This window comes from Sarcophilus harrisii, chromosome 2 (genome assembly GCF_902635505.1).
Source record: "Sarcophilus harrisii chromosome 2, mSarHar1.11, whole genome shotgun sequence".
Taxonomy (NCBI): Eukaryota; Metazoa; Chordata; class Mammalia; order Dasyuromorphia; family Dasyuridae; genus Sarcophilus; species Sarcophilus harrisii.
In genome coordinates this window covers 478,378,688-478,401,150 of record NC_045427.1, presented here as the reverse complement: position 1 = coordinate 478,401,150, position 22,463 = coordinate 478,378,688, and the positions used below count along the sequence as shown (strand labels likewise).

Sequence of the window (22,463 nt, the reverse complement as noted above, 5' to 3'; positions counted from 1 at the left end):
CAACAAATAAGGTTCTTAAGATGGCAGATACAGAATTGAAAGCAGGGTACCTTAAAGACTAACTAGTCTATCTTCATTTTACAGAAAATTGCCTACGGTCACACAGGAAACAGGTAATAATAATAACATAACATATTTTGTATGCTAAGCTTTTTGTGTCCCCGTGCTTAGCACAACCTCGGGGATTTAATTAACATTTACTAACTGATTAACTGATTAGATTGATTTAACTACTGATTGATGTAACAATTTTTAGAATGGCAGATACTGACTTGGAAGGATACCTTAAAGGTCAACTAGTCTGTCCCCTTTATTTTACAAAAAATTGCCCAAGGTCACACAGGTAGCAGATAATTTACATTCTGCATGCTAAGCTTTTTGGGTTTGGGTCCCAGTGCCTAGCACAACCATAGGGGCTTAATGTTTATTGAATTGAACTGCTTATTGAAATAATACAGTCAAGTGGTAATGAGAACATGTACTATGCAGTAGAATTCCAATGGAATAACTGGTTAAATGACTGATTGATTTAACTACTGATTGATGCAACAAATAAGATTCTTAGGGTCCTAGACACAGAGTTGGAAGCAGGAAACCTTAAAAGATCAACTAGTCAATCCTCTTCATTTTACAGAAAATCGCCCAAGGTCACATAGGTAGGTGTAATTATGCTAAGCAATTTACAATTACAAGGTCATGTGATGCTCACAACTGCTCTGGAAGATGCCATTATCCCCATCTCTCCGATGAGGACACTGAGAGCCCGTAAGGAGACTTCCGGCAGTGAGCCTTGCACGGCATCCTTGAGGCCAGGCCACTAGGCCCGAGAAGAGGGAGGCCTAACCCTTAGGTTTTCAGCATGCAGGAGTTGGGGGGAGGCTGACACGTCAGAGGGACGCCGTGGTTCCAAAAGCCGGAGGGGCAGGATGAGAAACCAGAAGTGGGAAAGAGGAAGTCTGGCGAGGCTGAGAAGCACCGTCGGTCTCAGCTCCTGCAGAACTCTCCCCAGGCTCCCAAGATGGGCCTCAAGTGTCTCAATCAGTACCAAGTGAGGCCGGCGAGGCCGGGGCTCGCGGGGGTCCCGGGCACTCCCTTTTCAGGAAAGAGGCAGTGGAGGGTGGGAGAACGGGGCGGGAGGAGGAAAACTTTGGGCGAAGTTGGGGGGACCACTCGGAGCCGCCGAGCGGACTTTGCAGAGGATAAGGAGGAGCAGGGAAGGGAAGGGGCTTCACCGAGAAGGGCACGAAGCTGGGGTACGGTACGGTGGAAGGAAGGGGACGTGCCTGGGAGGGGGAGGGGCGGGAAGGGAGCCGGAAGTCGGGTAGCAGGGAAGGCCTCTCACGAAAAAGGCCCCAGCTCGCGGCGGTCCGAAGCCGCCTCCCCGGGCCAGGCACTCACCCGCCGCTGGGGGAGAGGAAGTCGGCGTCATCCTCATCGCCAACCCCGAACATTGCGCCTAGGCCGTCGCTTCTGGGGAGGAATGGGGACAGCCGCCGGTGTCGTAAAAATGCCGCGGCGTCCCCAGCCCTGCTTTCCGGCGGCTAGGACAGGAGAAGGGACGCCGCTAATTCTAAAGAGGAGACCGGGCAAAAGGAAAGGGGGGAGGGAATAAGAAAGTGGGGCTAGAGGCCGGCAAGGGAAGCCACGTGAGCTCGCGTATCACGTGACGTAATTCGTGCCGGCCCAATTGCGGCCAATGGGGCGTGGAAGGTGGGAAGGAGGAGGGAGGAGCGGCGTGGTGATTGGATGGACCCCGGAAGGGGGCGGGGGTAAGGGGGATAATCTAGGGCGACTGCGACGGTGATCGCTGTAGTCGTGGACTTGTAGGGTCTGTGGTCACCTTTAAGGTCTCAAGGGCTTGTGATTGTGTAAGGTCTGAGTGCACTCTGAGGACCTGGTGGCGGCCTCTGATTTCGAAAGGTAAGAGCGCATCCCTTCCTTCTCCCGGAAGCCTCCAGCCATCCTCTTGTACCATTGCTTTGGAGCCCGATGAGGCCCCCCTTTCTCGGCGCCCGTGGTCCCGTTTGCCCGCCCCTCTCCCCCGCCCTAAGCCCCTTATCTTACGTACGCCAAAGAGGTCCGACGGCGTCTGTCCCTATTCGACGGTATTGGGGATAGAAAGTGCGAATTTAGGACAGACGGTGCCTTTTGGGAGTGAAGGGCCAGAAAGTGAGACCCGTCTCCGGGCCGAGGAAAAAGTTATTAGGTGACCATTTATTTAATTATAGGTCACTGCATCTAAAGCAGCGAAACGCCTTAGAGGTCCAAGAGGTTACTCCACTTGCCCAAGGTCACCTTTTGTTTTACAAATGGGGAAACTGAGTCCCTGGAAAGGAGTCCAGGGTCACACAGTAATGGAGGATATTTTGGTAGCAATGAAGAAACAGATCAAGAAAGGAGCATACAATTCAGGATGAGAAGGAGCTGGACTCTTACTTGGAAGTCTGAGACGATGAGAGGAGTCCTGAACTTGAAGTCTGTAGAGACATCCTTGAACACAATGTTATTTTAGGCAAGTCTATTAATCTGTAGAAATGCTTGGATTATTTCACAGATTTATTGCGGCCATCACGTAACTAGTCGCTAAGGCACAGCGCCATTATTTGTTACACATCAAACTTTCTGCTAAGGATCTCCTTTCTACTGCTCCTCATCTTTTCCTTCCAGCCCCTGGTTTCCTTCAAATCCCAACTCAAATCCTGCCTTTTTTAAAAACTTGGCTACAGGCTGCCTTTCCCATAACATTTATCTTTTATTTATTTTTAAATATACTTAGGTGTGTTGTCCATTGAGGGCAGAGACTGTATGTACTATCTTTAACAGCAGGACCCCAGACTTTAACTGCAATCCTTAATTGGTCAATTAAAATTTTCTGCATTTCATATTTTGCCTAGTATTATACGTAGGTGTTAGATCATACCTCTTAGCAATTAGATTTTAAACAACTTTGCACAAAGAAATGCCAAGATTTTAGACATTGGTCTTTGCGTACTATCTACAGTGCTTTTGTAAAAAAAAAAAATTTCGTAGTGTTTTTGCATCTTTTCCACACTCAAAACAGCTTCGTGAAGCCAAAAAAGTTTGCCCATTTTACTGATGAGAAAATGGAGGCCTTAAATTTAAATGCCACGTGAATATCACACTGTTAGTAAGTGGTGGGTCTTGAGTTAATTGTGCTGACTCTAAACCAGGTCCGGGACTCTCTTTTGCCATGTTGCTGATTTGGCAAATTTTGGGTTGTTTACCTGCTTATTACCTCTACAACCATTCACCCATTACAGTCTCAGAAAAATGATTTGCCTAATATGTGAAAATAACAAGGAATCAAAATGCATTGCATTGAAAAAGTATTGCACTGAAAATACAGATGCAAAAAATGCTATAAAGCATTTATTAACCACTTACTACGTGCTAAGTACTGGAGAACGATGAATGTTGACTGGAGGGAGAGAATGTATCTTGGAAGTCAAGGGATGGGATTAGATTTCATTTGATCATCATTTGATAAGCCCTTTCCATCCTTTTTTTTTTGTTTTGTTAAATCTTAGCCCTTAGGTGGGCTCCAGAGGATAGGAATGGACCATCACATTTCCTGTGGTATAGTGTATTAAATTACTGTTGAAAGACTCTGGGATTCTTCCCCACTTAAATGTATATCTAGTGGTTCCCATTTTATAGATTAGGATGAGAATAAAGTTTTCCCCTTGATACGGTTGATAACAAATGACATCAGTGCCAATGATTTGTCAGAATTCTTAGATTTAGTCCTAATCTGTTGTAGACTCTTGTATGTAAATTTTTATCTACAGGAAAAAGATGCATCCAGTCTAATAACTCTATGAAGGGTGAGATTATAAGTATAAGCCTACTTGTTTGGACAAAGAGTTTTTGGTCTAGGATGCCAAAATCTATTGGGAATAAATTGTGGCACCTTAATCTTTAGTGGGGTTGAGAATCAGAGCTGATCTCTGTTGACACTACTTTCCTACCTTTAAGCACAAGCTAAAAACAAGGAATTGGAGGTTTTAATTGTTTTAAGCAATTCCTACATAGATTCATAGATGATAAAGAGGATATTACTAAACTTTAGTGGTTCTTATACATTGTATAAAAAGCAGTTGGGTGTAAGGTGATCTAGCATTACAGCCACTTAGGCCTTCTGGTACTAAGACTTATCATTTAACGTGTAAACATCTTTTCAGACCTAAAAAAATGACATAATGGGTGATGCAGTAGAGGCAGCTCTTCATTGTTCTAGGTCTATAACAGACCTATATTCATTTATATGCTGAATTCATTTTAGAGATAGTATTAGAACATTAGAGATAGAAGAACATTTCTTGATGTGGTGAGGTGATGAGAACAGGATGCTTTGAAATTCTGTATAGGTTCTACATATTCCTACGATACTACAATGTATTTGGTTGTAGTGTCCCAGAAAACACAAGACACAGTACAGAAGTACATTCAACCCAAGAGGGAAGTAGGTTAGGACAAGATGAGAAGGGTGGGTTAAGAGGGATTGATGGATAGATGGCTGTACAGGTATGTCTGTACATATGTATGCGCAGGTTTCTCCAATATAATAGAATCTTAAAGGCAAAAAAAGAACAAGGTCTAGTTGTCTCCTATGGTTGGTAATTAACCCGGGTTAAGGTTCTTAATGGAATCTGGTTGTTTCAAAGGTTACATCTCCTGCATTCCGTCATCCCTACCTCATCAAAAAATTAACACTGAAAATAAGCATCAGTGTTTGGAGAGGAGGCACATTTTGCTGGGTTTTTTGTGACCTCATTCTTCACAGGAAGAATTCCACCAGAAGGCAGGTTAAACACTGCCTTCTCCACCAGCAGGCTGGAGGATGCTAATCCTAAATTTAACATTTTGCCCTCAACAGAGAAATCGTCTATTTCAAGTTTTTTTTTTAGTAATTTCTGACCAAGTAATAGTTGCATAGTTACTTTGTGTTTCAAGGACTTCTAAGAACTTCCTTTAGGAAAGAAGGTGCCTTGGTGACTCTGCTCCTGGTGGAATAGTGGTTTAAGAATGGGCTATATTCTTAGGAGGACCCACCCTTAGGAATGTAAAACCAGCTGAGAAGGAAGAGGTTGCTAGGACCCACCCCCCAACCCCTCCTTTTCCTTACACAATGGCATTTGGCTTTTGTATACAACCTGCTTTTGCAGGCATTGTGCAATACAGCATCATGAGATGGAGGCTTGCCTTGCAAAAGTAAATAATGGGAAATGATTTAAAGGACTTACAAAAACCTTTTCCTGGACAGTCAATCAATAAATGCTTATAGGCATTTTGGACGGATTTGGGAGTTCCCCTAAAGAAATGAAAGAAAGTGGCGCTATTGAAAGATACTGTCTATTTTGGTTGGGTTTGCGGAGCTACTGAGGAATTAACAAACTGCTCAAATACTAAGAAATGATGTTCATGAACATCAGCAGCCATCTGAAATTTGCATGTCATTTCTGAAAATTTTCTTAATTTAAGCTGCATTATTAAAGGACACTTGCAGTTCAGAGCAAGGAAGTCTTTATTGTGTACCTAATTAGAGCTGGAAAGATCCAACTGTCTTAATTTAGATGAAGCTTAAAGACTTCTCATGTCTAGTCAGACTTTCTCATGTTGATGCTGTATTTTTATAACTTCGTATTCTCCAGTCCTGTAATGAACTGTTAGCAAATTTTATCTTATATACCTGACTATAATAGTGTAGGAATATATATATATATATGTCAGTTGTCTTATATTAGAATGGAAGCTCCTTCCAAGCATCCAGCAAATGCTGGATAGGGCTGTAGAATTCCTCATTTTCATTTAATCAAGAAGTAACATTTGGCATACAATAAGCCCTATAGATGATATTATTGATATTTCCTTCTATGCTGTAGGTTTTAATCCATCAAGCTCGGTCTTTATAAAATGCCTTGTGATTAAAATGATAGGAGCATAGGTTTCCTAATTCCACAGCATGCAAAATCTTGTGACATTTTTATTACATGGTATTAGGGATGTGCCAGAGGGGGTTTAAAAGAACAAATCTCTTACTTCATTCCAGGATGTGGGTTTGTAAAAAGAAAGTATCTGGTGGCTGTAGGATGCCTATTGGACTTAGTCCCTTAGATTATTATTGCATAACCTTAAGTTTGTTTGTCATATCAAATTTGAGTTCCATTTCTGAACAGGCAAAATGTCTCTAAAGACTTTGAAAATGTAGTTGTATGCTTAATCTAAGATCAGGTGAGAGTGCAAGAGGGAAATTGGGAGTTTCTATGTTCTTTGCTACTGAGCAGGAATGTGAAGGCCCAGAAACCTTTGTTGCAGAGCAAACAAAGGAATGGAAGGGAGGCTGTTAGCAAAAATTGTTAGATCACAGTTAAATAGCTGACATTTTTTTATAGTACTTTAAAGCTTTAAAGAGCTTTAATCTCATTTGATTCTCTATAAAGATTTAGGTATAAAGATATATATACTATAAAGATAGGTGCTGCTCCTTATCCCTATTTTAGAGATAAAGAGGCTGAGAAGGATTAAGTGGCTTGCTCAGGATCACATAGCATCACAAGCATCAAGTTTACAAACTAGAAAACATTGAGACTTTTTTGTAAACTGATTAGAAAGCAATTATTATACCGGTCAACTAGAGAAAAAATCACAAAGAAAAGTTAACAAACTTCGCATTCGTAAAGTTCTGATTTAGAGTGTTAAGAAAAAGATTTTGATAATTTTGATAATTTTAAATATTAAATTTGTTTTAAAAAGCCAAGAAATTTGCTGAAAATGATTAGTTTCCAAGTTCAAATCCAGCCGCAGATAACTTGATCTGGACAAATAAAATGCCATGGAAAAGGAAATTGCAAACATTTCCATATTAGCTACGTTAGAAAAATAGGAAAATAAAAAAAGTGAGAATGTTTCATTAAGCTTTCACAGTTGATTATCATTACAAGATGTACAGTGTTCTTCTGGTTCTGCTTAATTCACTTTGCATCAGCTTCCTGAAGCCTATCCCCTTTTGTTATTTCTTACAGCTTAATAGTATTCCATTGCAATCATACCATTCATTCCCCAAATGACAAACATCCCCTTGATTATCTAATTTTTTATCCTCATAAAAAACTGCTAAATATTTTTATGTATATATAGGTCCGTTTCCTTTTTCTCTGACTTTGAGAGAGATCTAGTAGTCCTTTGGACATAATTACAAATTGCTGTACTACAGCAAATCCCTTTGAGCCCTTTTTCTGTCATTTTAGCCAATCTGATAGCTCTGAAATGGTTTCTTAATAAATTACAGCATTTTTTCACCAGACTTTTGAATCGAGAACATTGTACACGGTAACAATAAGATTATTAGCTCAAGCTGATTCAATGCAATGGATTGAGGACAGGTAAATGACTGTAAAGTACTATTAAAGAGACTAGAGGCATTCAGAATTTACGGTCTTCAATATTATGCCAATATTGTAGAAAATAGAACCTATAGGTTAGGACCTGAAGCAAAGAATTCAGTTCAGAAAAGGTTCTCCCTCCCTGGGAAAGGAAAGTGTTTGCTATATTCCAGGCACTGTACTAGCTACTTATTTTTACAAATAGCTTTTCTTTTGATCCTCACAGTTGAGAAAACTGGCTAACAAAGCTTGGTTTGCTTGTCCAGTTTCTCACGGCTAGTGTGTAGTGAGAACAAGAGACAGGGCTGTTGGAACTAATTTCATGGTATAGTGAAGAGACTTTGGCAGTCTAGCTATGTTTTTGACAAGTTTTGTGTGGGGATCAGTTGGTGCAGTTCAGGGTACACATTTAATTTCTTCCTAGTTTTAGCTCAGTTTCCTTAGATTTAGATTTATGCTTTATGCCTAGCATTCCAACTAAGAGTTCAGTCTAGAAACTATTCCAATAACTACTTCCTATTCTAAAAATGTTCTTCCAACTTGTAACCTCCATCTTCCTTCTTGTAGCTACTTCAACCCTGGTTACAAACTCTTTTACTTTTACTTTTTCTTTTTCTCTCATTTTCTTACTCCAACTTGGATACTAACTTTGTACTAATCTCTACCAGTCACTTTTTTACCTTTTATCAGTTGTGTCCTAAATTGGCATATTTCCCTGGTGCACACTGGATTGATTATAACATGTGGGAAGATAAGTACTATAATGTATGTTCTTTGTATAGCCTCTGTATCAAAACCCAGATTAAAGGGTTTACTTTTTGTCTAATATGCTATTAATATTGTAGGAAATGGGAAAACATTTAAGCTTTGACTTCTACTCAAGAAACTTCAACCAATATTTAAGAACCTATGTAAGGTACTTCAGAAATCTAGAAGCAGTCCTATCAGGGATCCTGTGTTAATTAATATGCATGCACTTATTGGGACTGGTAGGAAGTGATCCAGTAAAGGGGCAGAAGAGAAACTTGTTTTCTGGCCAGTTGCTCTGTCATGTGACTGACTAGGTCAGCTGTGTTGGGCTGAGAGAAATTTGATTTTAGTTTTTCTGTACCCCCTGTGCAAAAGATCCAGCATCCATACTTAATTGAATACTTATTCATACTTATTGAAGGTGTTAAGTACTTGAAAGAGGGCCTCTTTGAAGGGATCAGCAAGTACTCACATCCCTGAGCCATCCTCAGAATTTGGTTTGTCTGGAAGGAAAGACCCTGCTTTGGGAACACTAAACCCTGTCTGACAAGTCACTGTTAGAATCCTAGTGTTAACTCAATGGAATTGATAGAAACAATGCTTATGTACATACATTAGAACTCACACCTTTAAGAGTTTTACACATTAGCTCACACATTAGATTGAGAGCCAGAATTCAGTCAGGAGATTCAGAGGTAGTTGCGCCAGAGGCCAAAGCTGGCAGAGGCAAAAGACCTCTCAGAACCACAGAAAGCTAACTGGGCTATTTTGGCAAGAAAAGATTGGATTTTAATTCCTTCCTGCATTTGAAGTGATTATTGATCTGAGCTGAAACTAAGGCTGCCTACAGAAAACCTCCCCAAGAAACCTGCTCCCAGAGAACAGATTATATTTTAGAACTGCAACTGTCATTTATTTGTATTGGGAAATCAATGTTTTTCCTAGGATGTGTTCATAACAACCATGTCGATTCTATATGTGCTGTGGATCTCCATATAATTTGGAGGTCACCCTACATTCTTGAAAGCTTTGCCCTGCCAGGCCTTCCAAAACCATTTACTGATTTTACTTGTGCCAAAAATTCCCTAATCAAAGAATTGATCATGTCATGGCTCCCTAAACTGACTGCTGTTTCAACCTCGGTGCTCCTTTTTGACTCCCTCTGGCCAAATTGGCCTTTCTCTGTTCCTCATTCCCAACATTTCCCTTGCCTTTGCACTGGCAGCCTGGGACTGGGACTAGAACATACTGTCATCTCTTCAAGACAACTTTGAAGCTCCCTTCTACTTCCTTGAATTTGATTACACTTAGTTTATAGCTTATAGTAGGCATTTGCATACACTCAACTACACTGAAGTCAACAGTGCCTGTTGAGTGGTAACTGCCATGTCTTTTTTCTTTTAGGTTTTTTAGGAGGGAGGGTCACCTTTCTTTAATTTCTGGATATTCCCAACTGCCATCTCACTCTATCCAGTGAGCCTTGTAACAAAGGAAAAAGAACATTCCACACCCACTACAACAAAAGCAAGGAAATACAATCCTTCATCTTTTCACTGAGGCAAAATTCCTGTAGTACTTTAGCTTCTGGAAAACTTCCAAGCATGTCAATCAAGTATTTGTTATGTAATACTACTTATGGTATTAAACCCGATTCTTCTTAACTTAGGGTATAGGAAAGAGGTAGAGAGTTGCACAAGGAGTACAAGTGAATTAATGAAAAGTTTTAGTAAGCTCTCTGGAAAGCAGTAAAGAGGATGACAAGGAAACCTTGATTTCTTTGTGGTGCAAAAGAAATCATCTTTTCATGTCATACAGTCATGTCTTAAACACAGGCCTTGTGACTCAGAAGCCTTGCAGCTCTCACCTTACTGCTCCCATTGTTTTTTTTTTTTTTTTTTTTTATTAGCCTTTTATTTACAGGATATATACATGGGTAACTTTACAGCATTAACAATTGCCAAACCTCTTGTTCCAATTTTTCACCTCTTACCCCCCCACCCCCTCCCCTAGATGGCAGGATGACCAGTAGATGTTAAATATATTAAAATATAAATTAGATACACAATAAGTATACATGACCAAAACGTTATTTTGCTGTACAAAAAGAATCAGACTCTGAAATATTGTACAATTAGCTTGTGAAGGAAATCAAAAATGCAGGTGTGCATAAATATAGGGATTAGGAATTCAATGTAATGGTTTTTAGTCATCTCCCAAGAGTTCTTTTTCTGGGCATAGCTAGTTCAGTTCATTACTGCTCCATTAGAAATGATTTGGTTGATCTCGTTGCTGAGGATGGCCTGGTCCATCAGAACTGGTCATCATATAGTATTGTTGTTGAAGTATATAATGATCTCCTGGTCCTGCTCATTTCACTCAGGATCAGTTCGTGTAAGTCTCTCCAGGCCTTTCTGAAATAATCCTGTTGGTCATTTCTTACAGAACAGTAATATTCCATAATATTCATATACCACAATTTATTCAGCCATTCTTCAACTGATGGACATCCATTCAGTTTCCAGTTTTTAGCCACTACGAAAAGGGCTGCCACAAACATTCGTGCGCATACAGGTCCCTTTCCCTTCTTTATAATCTCTTTGGGATATAATCCCAGTAGTAACACTGCTGGATCAAAGGGTATGCACAGTTTGATAACTTTTTGAGCATAGTTCCAAACTACTCTCCAAAATGGTTGGATTCGTTCACAACTCCACCAACAATGCATCAATGTCCCAGTTTTCCCGCATCCCCTCCAACAATCATCATTATTTTTTCCTGTCATCTTAGCCAATCTGACAGGTGTGTAGTGGTATCTTAGAGTTGTCTTAATTTACTGCTCCCATTGTTATAATTTGCAATAACATCTCCATTCAGCCAATATGTGGGGTTTGGGTGAGGCTGTAGGGTTCAGTGGACTTGAGCTGGAAAGGACTTCATAGACCATCTAGTCCAAGCTCATTTTATACACACTTTGCTTTCAGCTATTTCTCTTCTCATGCTGCCGCTCTTCTAAACTCCAGGCCATGCTCACCTAGGTAGTTTTATTAGTCTCATAAATGAATGCTGAGCTTTTAATGGAGTTGTTTGAAGTAGTTTTACACCTTAGATATTGGGCATTGAGGCCCTTCTGAGAAAAACTTCTCTGCTGCAGTCTGATTTATGAGATTCTGCTCCGCAATCTTAAGGTACATTTTTACAAACTATCTCCTTTAGGTAAAGGGGCTTTTCAGAAGAAACGACTATACTAGATTCACATGATTTATTTATAGGTGGAAAGAAGGAATTTCAAATAATTCTTGGAAATTCAAATCTTAGTTCCCAAATTAGGCTGGTTATAATTGCCAGAAGCTTCAAGTCTGGATAACTTATTTCTAAATCAAAAAAAATTGTTTTTGGCTGAAGCAATTGGGGTTAAGCAACTTGCCCATGGTCACACAGCTAGGACAAGTTCACTGGGTCTTCCTGACTTCAGGTCTGCTGCTTTAACCACTACACCACCAGCTTACTACTTTTATCTTATTACTATTTGGATGTAACTTTTGGATCCTGTCTCTACTGTCTTTGTAGTGGCAAAGAGCTAACTGATATCTTCATTCCTTTATTCCGATCGATTCCTTTCCTATATCATTTTCATATTGAATTTCAGATTGAATTTCAGTTTCACAGATCTGACCACTCGGCTAATGAGCTAATTCTTTGCAAATCTAGGAATCTATTTTTTATTATTGGGTGGTTAGAAGACATCTTAAAGGAAACCATTCAACCATGTTCAACCATGTCAAGCCTTAGCAATCATACCATCTAACTAAACCATATCTCATTCTCGAAAAAGATCATAAAAATTTTTACTGGAGATTTGCAGCAAGGACCAAATCGTGTTTCCTCCACCCCAATCTAAAATAGTGGGCTCTAGTAGGAAATCGCTTTCTGCCAAGAAAACCCCAAATTGGGTCACAAACACTATTGAAAACTGAACACATGAGATTACCTTGGTTCCTTTAATATGGCTACTAGTTTAAAAAAAAAATCCCTCTTAGTGCATTGAAACCTTCCTTCTTACAAAGGAAAAGAGGAAAAGAACTTTTTGACAGTTATGGATATGTGATGAAACAGAAGTCTATGCAGTTCTACCAGGGACTCTTGTGTTAGCCATGACTACCTAACTGTCATATGGTTTAAAACTCTTGACCTTGAGTTTCCCATCTCTGAAGCATAGACTAAACTTACTTCTTTTGTTTGCTGGTTATGTGAATTTGAAGAGGAATATGACCCTAATCTTCTTAAGGATAAAAACATTCCCTGCTCAGTTGTGGAGAGAATGGAGTCTCCAGAAGAATTGTCTGAGCCTACTGATTGCATCTTTTTGTCTGAGCCAGAGGAAAAAGAAGGCCCCTCTGCCAGGTGCTTCTCCACACCTGAGTTGTAAATAGTCTGTGTAGGCTCTAGTTCCTTATGCACCATTGTGCAATAACGGGAAAATGCAGAATAGACTGGAATTTGGACTAAGCCTGGAAGCCCTGTGTGGCACCACAAGGTTGCTTCAAGGCATGGACCATAATTTCCTGCCTGAGTCCTCAGATAAACTACAGGCAATCGAGGTGTCCTGGTGTTGCAGGGTCCTCAGGTTTGCCAACATGATCTTGGGGATCTTTGTTTATGTGCTTGCAGTAATATTAGACATTGTTTTGGATGTACTAGCATGGAAACTCCTGCACACTGACAACTTTGGATTAATCTTGATCTTGACCTTGATCAGGATTAATGTGAGGAAAAGTGAGTTTTGAACCCAGATTTTCCAGGGTTTTTAATTAAGTAGATAACTTGGATTTATCCTTCTGTAAGCATATAAATACTGGAAAAACCATTTGAATCATAGATCAAGCTTCTCATTTTTTAGATGTGGAAACAGGTTTCAAGCACACGGTACTGTTCTTTATTCCAAAACTGCCCTCTAGCTGGAAATAGTACTCTGGAATTGGAAATAATCCCATTTGAGTTTTGTAGGCAATGCAATTAGAAAATTGTTTAGATCAGCAAAAGCAAGTTTGTTATGACTGACTTTTCTTGATCCCATTTGAGGTTTTCTTGGCAAAGATTCTGGAGTGCTTTGCCATTTACTTTAGTGGATTAAGATAAGAGTCCCACAGCTAATGTCTGAAATCGGCTTCCAGATCTTCTGACCATCTGGCTGCTTTTAGAAGCGAATATAATAACTTAATTTTATGTAGATAATTAAATTTGTGTCCATTAGAGACAGTGACTAAGGATTGAAATTGTGGTTCTTAGTTGCTGATTAATTGAGGAGAAGCAAGTGTAGAAGAGGGAAATGGAAGCTAGAACCCACTTGGTAAATGAATGGTAAATGAAATCCAAGCCTTAGAACTAGATCCAGAAAAAAGGTTTGAGATGGGCCACAAACACTACAAAGCCCAGCAGCAAGAGATACAAAGATACAAAGAGAAATCTAAGCAAATAGAAAAACAATTAACTCATGAGTAGGCCTTCAGATAAAAAGGACCTGAATTAAGTTACTTTCCAGTGCCATACAGAAAATTTTGAAATTATTCCTAAAATATTATAGAGCTTGAAAAAATAGCAATATTTATTTGGTTAAAACGAGATCAGATCAAGGAAATTGGAAATTGTCTAAAACCATTATGGAGTCATCAACCATTTAATACTAAGAAATAGTGATTGAATCAGTGGAATTAATTTAAAATAAATTAATAATTAGTAATATGGATCACAGTAATATAGATAAGTATAGTATAGATAAATTTTGTAGGACAAATACTAGGATTTTAATGATCAAAATAGTTAAAATTCTTGGCATATTTGAGAAGGAAAAACCAACATGAGAAATGGAAGGTCTAAATTAATTTCCTGAAGTCACAGTAATGGCTCAAGTTCATTTTGCATTACATTGTAAAGTGAGGATTCTGTAAACACTGGATTCTGTCAAGATAGCACCTTGATCCTTTGTATATCTGGTTGAACTGAGCCTCAAAGGCTCATGATTACCATGAGATTAAACTATTCCTTTTAGACTGCAGGTAAAGACAGCAAATTTTGCTGTGACTGTCTGGACTTAAGCTTGGTATTTCTGAGATCAATTCAGGTGAAACGCTAAAAGTAACTATCTCTAAGTATAAATTCTGTTGGTAATTGGAAAGGAGCCACTAGGGAGGAGTTCAATATGGGAGAGGGTGTGTATGCTCCTGAGTGCTGCTGTGGAGAAAAGGATAAACCAAGTGGGAAAAATATGAAAAAAGTTATTGTACTCTGCTTTCCTCAAGGTTTTCTTTTTTGGAAAAACTGATCCTGTGATGGTAGGAATGGTATGAAGAACTGTTAACAGCTAACCTTCCCACATTCTAGGGAAGGAAGGATAAGGATATTCCTCTAATCCAGCTTTCTAGAATTTAGTTTGTCCTAGAAGTTTTGGTGCACATTGAAGTTTTGATTGGCTTACACCAATCAATTCTGAGAGAACACTGAATTTGTAATCTGAATTTAGCAATGTTGGCATACTGAATGACCAATTTCGGTGTGTAAATTGGTTACCTAACAATATGCTATCATTTTTAGCTGCAACAAGTTGTTTCTTTTGTTTTTAGACAGAGCAGAAATTGTTCCCTTAGAATTTTTGAAAACGATAAGATGAGAATGGGAATAAGTCACAATAGAGGTATATAAAGGGAGAAAAGATTTCCCATAAGGTGGCTTAGTTTGGCTTAGTTTCCATAGTAGCAGTGTGAAAATCAAACTAGTTGACCGTTTTATGTCTAACAACTGCAAACACCATTTCTACTTTTGGGTCCATTTCTATCATTGGCTTCTTGAGTGAAGTTCAGCCACAAATGTAATAGTAATGCCAGATTTTTGAGTTTTATAGCATCTTGTAATTGACTACACATTTAAAGTGGAACTTTGGCAATAAATAAGCTTGTGCCAGGAACTTGACCCATCAGTTGTACGTTGTATTTGTTTTGTTTTCACTTTATCATGAAATCATTCACAGGGAGAATGAGGAAGAAGCCTCACTAATATAATGTCCACTATGAAAAGTCTTGCATTGCCAGAACCAGGGGAACATAAAGGGAATAAATCCTTTAATAACTTAGGAATTGGATATGTATTGTGTCAATAACATGGTATGAATTTGGGTTGATAACTATTAGACAGGATACACAAGTTTTGACTTTATTCAATTTGGGAAAACCCAATTAGTTCCAATAGCTTTTTGCTTTCTGTATTGCACTGTAGTACATTCAAATTCTTATCACTCAGCTTGCCTGGGGCAGCAACAGACCTTTTTCCCCAGAACATATCACTTAAATCTGGAAGTCCAATATGGAAGAGACCTATTCTGATTAAATTTAGGTCTGCCAGTTAAAATTAATATTAACTTTTAATTGCTTTCATTGGATATTGGAACAAGCTTTATAGAACAGTTGCCCAAATCCGCTTGAACATTCTGTTTTTTTTTTGTTTTTTTTTTGAAACCCTAACATGTTAATTCCTTTAGGGATATTTCTACCTTGGATATTCTTTCACACTGTTCTGATTTGTTATCTGATTTGTTAAACTATTATATTAGAAACTTTTTGTAATTAGAATTAGAAACTTAGAATTTTTGGTTTCCTAATTGTTGAAGAGATTGTAGATTTATATACTGTACATTGATACTTTAAAACTTCGTCTCACAGGATTCTGCTATTGATCTCCAACCTTTGCTAGGAAGATGAACCACAACCACCATATGCATGATATGAACCATATGAATGGTACTAGCACTATGCCTCCCCACCATCCATCCACTACACCCTGTCATGGAGGTCATGGAGATCATGGAGGTCATGGAGGTCATGGAGGAGGAGGAGGAAGCATGATGGTGAGTAAATTGAATGATTTGTATGATAAGTGTGATCCCCTTATCCTTAAATTGATGATCAATGGGCAAAATTGGGACAGAACAATTTAGCTCTGTTTTTCTCCACAACCCTATTTGTCTATGCTGCCTTCTAGGTTTTTTGGGGTTATTCATTCCTTATTGATGTGGTTCTTCACTGCCATATTATAGCCAAGTATGCCATTAAAAAGGCTTGCATGACTGTGCCAAGTAGGGAGAAAACTTGATCCTTGTTCATGATTGTGTTCCTTTAAACCAGGATTTTAAATTCCACTGTGACATCAACTTTTTTAGGTTTGATTCTGGATCTAACTTTGTTTATTCCAACAGCCCATGACCTTCTATTTTGGCTATAAGAATGTGGAATTGCTGTTTTCTGGATTGGTGATCAATACACCTGGGGGTAAGTAAGCCAGCTTCATTCATCCCTTCATTGTTGCATAGGAATAGCTTCTATGAAGGAGTCAGGAAATTTGTCATCATGGAATCCTTATATGCCTTATAATATTTAAGGCATATATTATAACCTCACAGGGAAAAAACCCTACCCTTCAATGAAGAATGTTCACAAAAATCATTATTCATATTGTACTGAATTAGCTACCTTTTGCTCATTCCACATGCTCAGTACCTGTATGAGGCTGATTTGCATGCTAGATGGGAATTTCCCTAATGCCTTTGGATACAAGGAAATGGAATTTGTTGGAAAGGATTTCATCAAGCCTTTTTATTATCACTAACTTTATAATTGCCTATCCTCTTCAAATTGGCTAACCTTACAGACTTGATTCTTAGCACTGGGCTTCTTTTTTTTTTTAACCTTCTCACTTGTGTAGGTTGTAGTAAGAAATGACAAGCATTTCTTGTTCTTTTTTAGAAATGGCTGGGGCATTTGTGGCTGTCTTTTTGTTAGCGATGTTTTATGAAGGCCTCAAGATAGCCCGGGAGAGTTTGCTCCGTAAGTCCCAGGTCAGCATTCGCTACAACTCCATGCCAGTCCCAGGGCCAAATGGAACCATCCTTATGGAAACGCACAAAACTGTTGGGTAAGGAACACCTTATTTTGATTCAGTAACTTTTGTTTGATTCAGTAAAAAGTGAACGAATCTGAGAGCCAAGTCAATTCACTCTGAATTGAACAGAAACAACTTTCAATGGTTGCCCTTAGGAGTATGGGACTATATATCATAGCCAGGCCAGTCTGCTAGTTTAGAGGAAGAAAGGGAAAAGTCATTTCACAAGCATGAACATTATACCAGAATCATGAAGGAGGGCAACTTTTGCCAAAATGTTTGCTAAAATGGTAATACAGAAAGTATAATGGAGGAGTGGCATAAGGTTTTCCTCAATTCAGGATTAAAATCCAAATGTTACATCCACAACAAAACTGCCTACAAATCGTAGGCAGTTACTACTTTACAAAATTACCCAGTTAGTTCTTGGGGGACATTACTATTTGAGGAAATCAAGAAAGATAGCTCAACAATTTTTAAGTCTTATTTTTGCTGCACATCACTTCTAAAACCAGTATTTGTCATGATAAATTTCACCTTATTATGCTGTTACCCTAATTAGTTGACTAGTCAACTATACTGTCTTAATAACAGACTGATTTATAGATGAAAGCAACATAGGAGAAAAAGGGAAGAATGACATACACTGTAAGTACTTAGAAAGTGAACCTTGATTTTTGTACTTTTTTTCCTAGGCAACAGATGTTGAGTTTCCCTCATCTTCTGCAGACAGTGCTGCATGTCATACAGGTGGTCATCAGCTACTTCCTTATGCTTATCTTTATGACCTACAATGGATACCTCTGCATTGCAGTGGCAGCAGGTGCTGGAACAGGCTACTTTCTCTTCAGCTGGAAGAAGGCAGTGGTAGTGGACATCACAGAGCACTGCCATTAATGTCACTCTAGAATGTGATGTGGCCTTATTTACCACAATGGGAAGTAACTGGAGACTGAGGGAGTTGATTCCAAAGTCCTCCCGTTGTCCCTCCGTGGCCCCTTGCCTACCATCACTTTCATAGACAACAAATCAAGGAGGTTTGTCTACTAACCTCCAAGCTGGATGATGCCCTCCCCAAACTGTTGATTTCTGCTACTAGACTGAAATCCTCAGTTCTCCACTAATCAAGGTAGTCTTTTTTCTAATGAATTTGATTATCTATTTCCCCTTTTAAATTTTAATTTTTTTTAAAATTTTTTTGAGTCATGCAGAAGGGGTAACTCATACCCACCACATAACACTATGTTTGTTGGACTGAGTGAGGAAATAGGGTGTGCCTTTGCTGAGGTGTGAAGTGTTGCATGGCAATCTGAGAATCTGAAGAAGGATTTGAGCTAAATAAAAGTGTGATAGCATAAAACATGTGTTCCCTTGAATAATAGCATTCTGGGTCAGAAAGCTTCTGTTTACCTTTTTATTCTGATCTCACCAATCACAATTGACAATCAACTTAATAGGAAATATTTTCAAATAAAACCATTGGCATATTTTCATCTTGCTCCCTTAGTTGTTTATAGTTTTGTGAAATGAAAATTCTCATGCTTGTCTGTAGTAGTTATTGGGGAGGGACCCCAGCACAAGAGTCCTCGATTAAAAGGGAGGCATCTCTGAATGATTTGCATTTCCCAGATTCCTCTGCTGGTTCCACCTTACCTCCATTTCCTACTAGAGAAGTCTCCCCTCCTCCAGCCTGTTCTGTCAGTGTCAGTCTTGGCCCATGGGGCAATGTATTAAAATAATACAAGGTCTGTCTTTAGCTTTAAAATAAGGACTGATTTTGACCTTTAGTTTAGCCTCTAAATTCGTTCAGTCTTTTTTCATTTGAGGACTTAATTGCCTAAAAGAATGACCTTTGTGAATTGTGATTTCTTCCCCAGTATTCTCAAGGGGTCATTCTTCCTGTTGAGCTAACTTTGCAAAAGTCCTAACTATCTCTATAAATCTTAATGAGCTGGCCTAATCCTGCCCTTTATAGTGCTTGATACTCTATGCCCTAGGGCAAAAGAGACAAAGTACAACTGCTGGTGGGTTTTTTTTAGTCTACACTCTTCCTAGAAATGGTTACACCCTTTTATGATTGTAGGAACTCACTGGGCTTCATGACCCAGAGCCGTGCTACCAGTGCAAAGAGCTTATTTCCCAGCTGTGCCACATACCTGTTTGAGTCACTAACCCTCCTTGCACCTTAAAAATAAGGGGCTCAGAGTAGATGACCCAAGTTCCCTTTTAGCTATAAATCTATGATCCTACCCAGGTTTTTTCTGGAATACATTCTTTGAGGTTACTTAGTTCCCAAAATCGAAACTTGGCACATTTGGTTATTTAAGAATAAATATTCCCTTTATTTATATCTTCTCAGTTTTCTCTACTATCATAAATTATTCTACCTTTGATTGGGCATTATTTTTTTCCGTCAAATCAGCTCCCTGAGAAGCCACTTAGAAGTGCCTATGGCTGGAGAGTGAGTATATATCCCAGAACTCTGTGCCTGACAGCCAGCACCATCAATGCTATTCATTGATATTCATCTCCTTACTTTTAAAGCCATGTGGGATTTTTGAAGGCTTTGAGTTAAATGGGCTTAAAAGGCAAAACTTTGTAATTATCTCATTTTCTTTCTGAGATTCAAATCAACTGAGCATGTGACAATTATCAAGGAGGACCTTCACAGTCCAATGCTGTGGATTTTATGTCTATAATCTGACAATGTCAAGGAATAGTAAAACTAATAATGAAATGGTGCTGAAATCCTTTCAGTCCTGTTGCTTTCTAGGAAATCTTGACCTAGACTGGGAGATAAGGGACCACACCCAGTAAAACAAATTGTATTTAAAGTTGCCAGAGGGAAAAACATTCCCTAGCTTCACTTTCTTAGATTTTATGCTATTCAGGATATTTTGTGTACGTTTGTCTCTTGTCTGTGCCTGTATTTTGAAGGATTTTAACAAATGATTGTATTACTGGAATGTCTGCTTTTCCTTCCAAACTGTTAATTGGGGTTCTGGTGATATACAGCCTCATCCATCTTGTTTCATTCCTTCCTCATTAGTTTTCTAAACCATTTGTTTTTCCTTGTACATTCGCCTTGTAAGGCCCCCACATTGTAACCCTCTGCTATAGAGCTCAAAATGTACTGTGGGTTCTACAAGTACAGAAACCAATTCACCAAATTTGCCTGTTGAGGTCATACTTGCAAACAATGGACATGGTTCCCAAGAGTTGAGTGGTCTTCTGCATATGTGTGTATAAAATAGCTCTGTCTCTGATCTGGGGTTGAAAAACTGAATTACAACTATACACTAATGCATAAATCCCTAGTTTTCCCAGAGTCCCAGGGATTTCCCCTTAGAAGCTGGTATAGTGCCTTGCACATGGTACTAGGATTCCAAATGTTACATGTACATTCAGTGAGTGGCAACCCATGGCCATTGTGGAAAGGTAGGACACTCTGTCTGAATTTCCTCATGGCTATAGGAACACTATTTCCTTTCCACATGGCAATGCCACTCTGGGGTTCCCTCCTTATGCTGGTGAGCCACACCAGCCTGCCTCTACCAAATGACTCCCCATTGAATGTGTGGTCACTTGAAAATACAGCCACTTTCCTACCTGTAATTTTCATCCTGTCCTCCCTTATACTTCAGTCAGATGTTTCAACAGAAGCAAGTTTCATTTTACAAAATGCCTTAAAAGTGTGGTTTTTTTTCTTTGTCCATTTTAGATTGTAAGCTCCTTGAGGGCAGTTTTGCTGTTACACAGCTGTAGAGTGCCTAACAGTGCCATTTGCAAAAGAACAAAATAAATATTTTGATTCTGTATGTGTTTTGGGCCACAGTGTTTTCAAAAAATTGAGTCAGTCCCTTTGGAATCCATGTTTTGCTATTGCAGAGTATATGGTCTATACGTCTTTTTTTCATCTTACTCTAAACTGAGGACTAAGTCCATGAATGATCATAGTGCAGTAAAATCAAAATGGCTCTTGGATAAAAACAATCACTACTCCCATCAATATGTTGAAACTGCTTGGGCAATTTTCAGTCAGGCTGGCCATACTTTTTGTTGTGCCATAGAGTCCCCTGACCTGTGTTCTATTCTGTAGATTCTTGTCTAAGGAAATGAATGAGCTGAGGTCAATAACTATTTACTGGAGCTCCAATCAGAGCCAGGGACAAAATCAAAATTTTTTAAAATAGTTTCTTAAAGCATCACTCTTCGGCTGAAAGACTGATAATAGGTTTTCAAGAATTTGATTATGTTATGACAAGGGTGCAATTCTTTTCTGGTTCAGTAATATTCAAGTCAAAGGTGTTAAAAATCTCCATGTGAGAAACTTACTTTGTCATTAAGTACAGCTCGGCTCTTCCACAAGTACAAAGAGGAAGAAAAACCTGGAAAAGAACTGGTTCCTTTTCCCAGCCCAGAAACATACATGGATGCCAGATTGGGAGGGAGAGGGCAGTCCAATCTAACCTGCAAGGTTTGCACAAGACTAGTGCCTGGGTATCGGAACTGATCCACTAGACAGGTGGTAGGACAGTAAGTAGGAACAGATTAGCTATTTCAGCACAAATGGGTAAATAGGCTATAAAACAGGTAAAGAAATGAGCTTAAATGTTGCTCTGGCTCTGAAGTAATCTCTCATTCAATCAAGTTAGCAGGTCAGGAAGCTCAGACCAAGGACAAGCCTCTTGACCTGTCAGTTTGTACCTGTGCTGTATTCCAAGTGACCGAGTAGCTGAGGTCTACTAGAGCTCCAATCAGAGGCAGGGACATAAAATCAAAACTTTTTAAAATGGGCATTTTTTCCTTAAATATGTGCAGTCTTTGCATTTACATACCTTGTACAAGACAAATCAAAAGTGAAAAAATAAACGTAAAAATACGATCCACATTCAGGCTCCATAATCTGTATGTGGATGGCATTTTCCATCCACAAGTCTGTTGGAATTGCCCTGACTCACCATACTGTGATGGAGACAAGTTCACAGCTATTCATCTCAAATTCTTGCAATTATATACAATCCTGCTCACTACATAACAGCATCAGTTTATATAGGTTTTTCTGAAATCCTGCTCATTTCTTAAGTGTGAAAACAGAAAGGATGGAAATGCAAACTAGGGTGTATGAGGAAAGAACCTGTGATTGGATTCTAGACTAGGAAGGGGCAAGAGAAGCAGTTTTATCAGATACCCAATATTAAGCATATTTACTCATTACCTTCTTAAGATTGGGATTAGAGGCAAAGAGGAAAAAAAGTACAATAGAATAAAATGGAGGGACATAATTGTAAATGAGAATAATGTAAAGATGTAAATGGACTGAAATGTAAAGACTGGATTCACAAGAGCTCAAAATTACAATTATGTACAAACGAAAACAGGATA

General features: G+C 39.0%; 2 protein-coding genes across 4 annotated transcripts in view; one reads left to right on the top strand and one right to left on the bottom strand.

Moving 5' to 3' along the window:
• The window catches only part of FKBP15 (FKBP prolyl isomerase 15), an 84,670-nt gene extending 83,058 nt beyond the window's left edge, over window positions 1-1,612 (bottom strand). For both annotated transcript variants that reach the window (XM_031954668.1, XM_031954669.1), the window contains exon 1: window positions 1,399-1,612. In XM_031954668.1, the coding sequence (XP_031810528.1) occupies window positions 1,399-1,451 (53 nt within the window). In that variant the 5' untranslated portion in view covers window positions 1,452-1,612. The remainder of the gene's footprint in view (window positions 1-1,398) is intronic.
• On the top strand, window positions 894-20,896 carry SLC31A1 (solute carrier family 31 member 1). 2 transcript variants are annotated; one of them, XM_031954674.1, is made up of 5 exons: window positions 894-1,048; window positions 15,863-16,047; window positions 16,396-16,468; window positions 16,943-17,111; window positions 17,774-20,896. In XM_031954674.1, the coding sequence occupies exons 2-5, from the start codon at window positions 15,898-15,900 to the stop codon at window positions 17,973-17,975; spliced, it is 594 nt and encodes a 197-aa protein (XP_031810534.1). In that variant the 5' UTR covers window positions 894-1,048; window positions 15,863-15,897; the 3' UTR covers window positions 17,976-20,896. The 2 variants fall into 2 exon arrangements, with proteins under 2 accessions (XP_031810534.1, XP_031810533.1); XM_031954673.1 differs by lacking the exon at window positions 894-1,048 and adding an exon at window positions 1,751-1,920.
• Window positions 20,897-22,463: the final 1,567 nt, after the last annotated feature.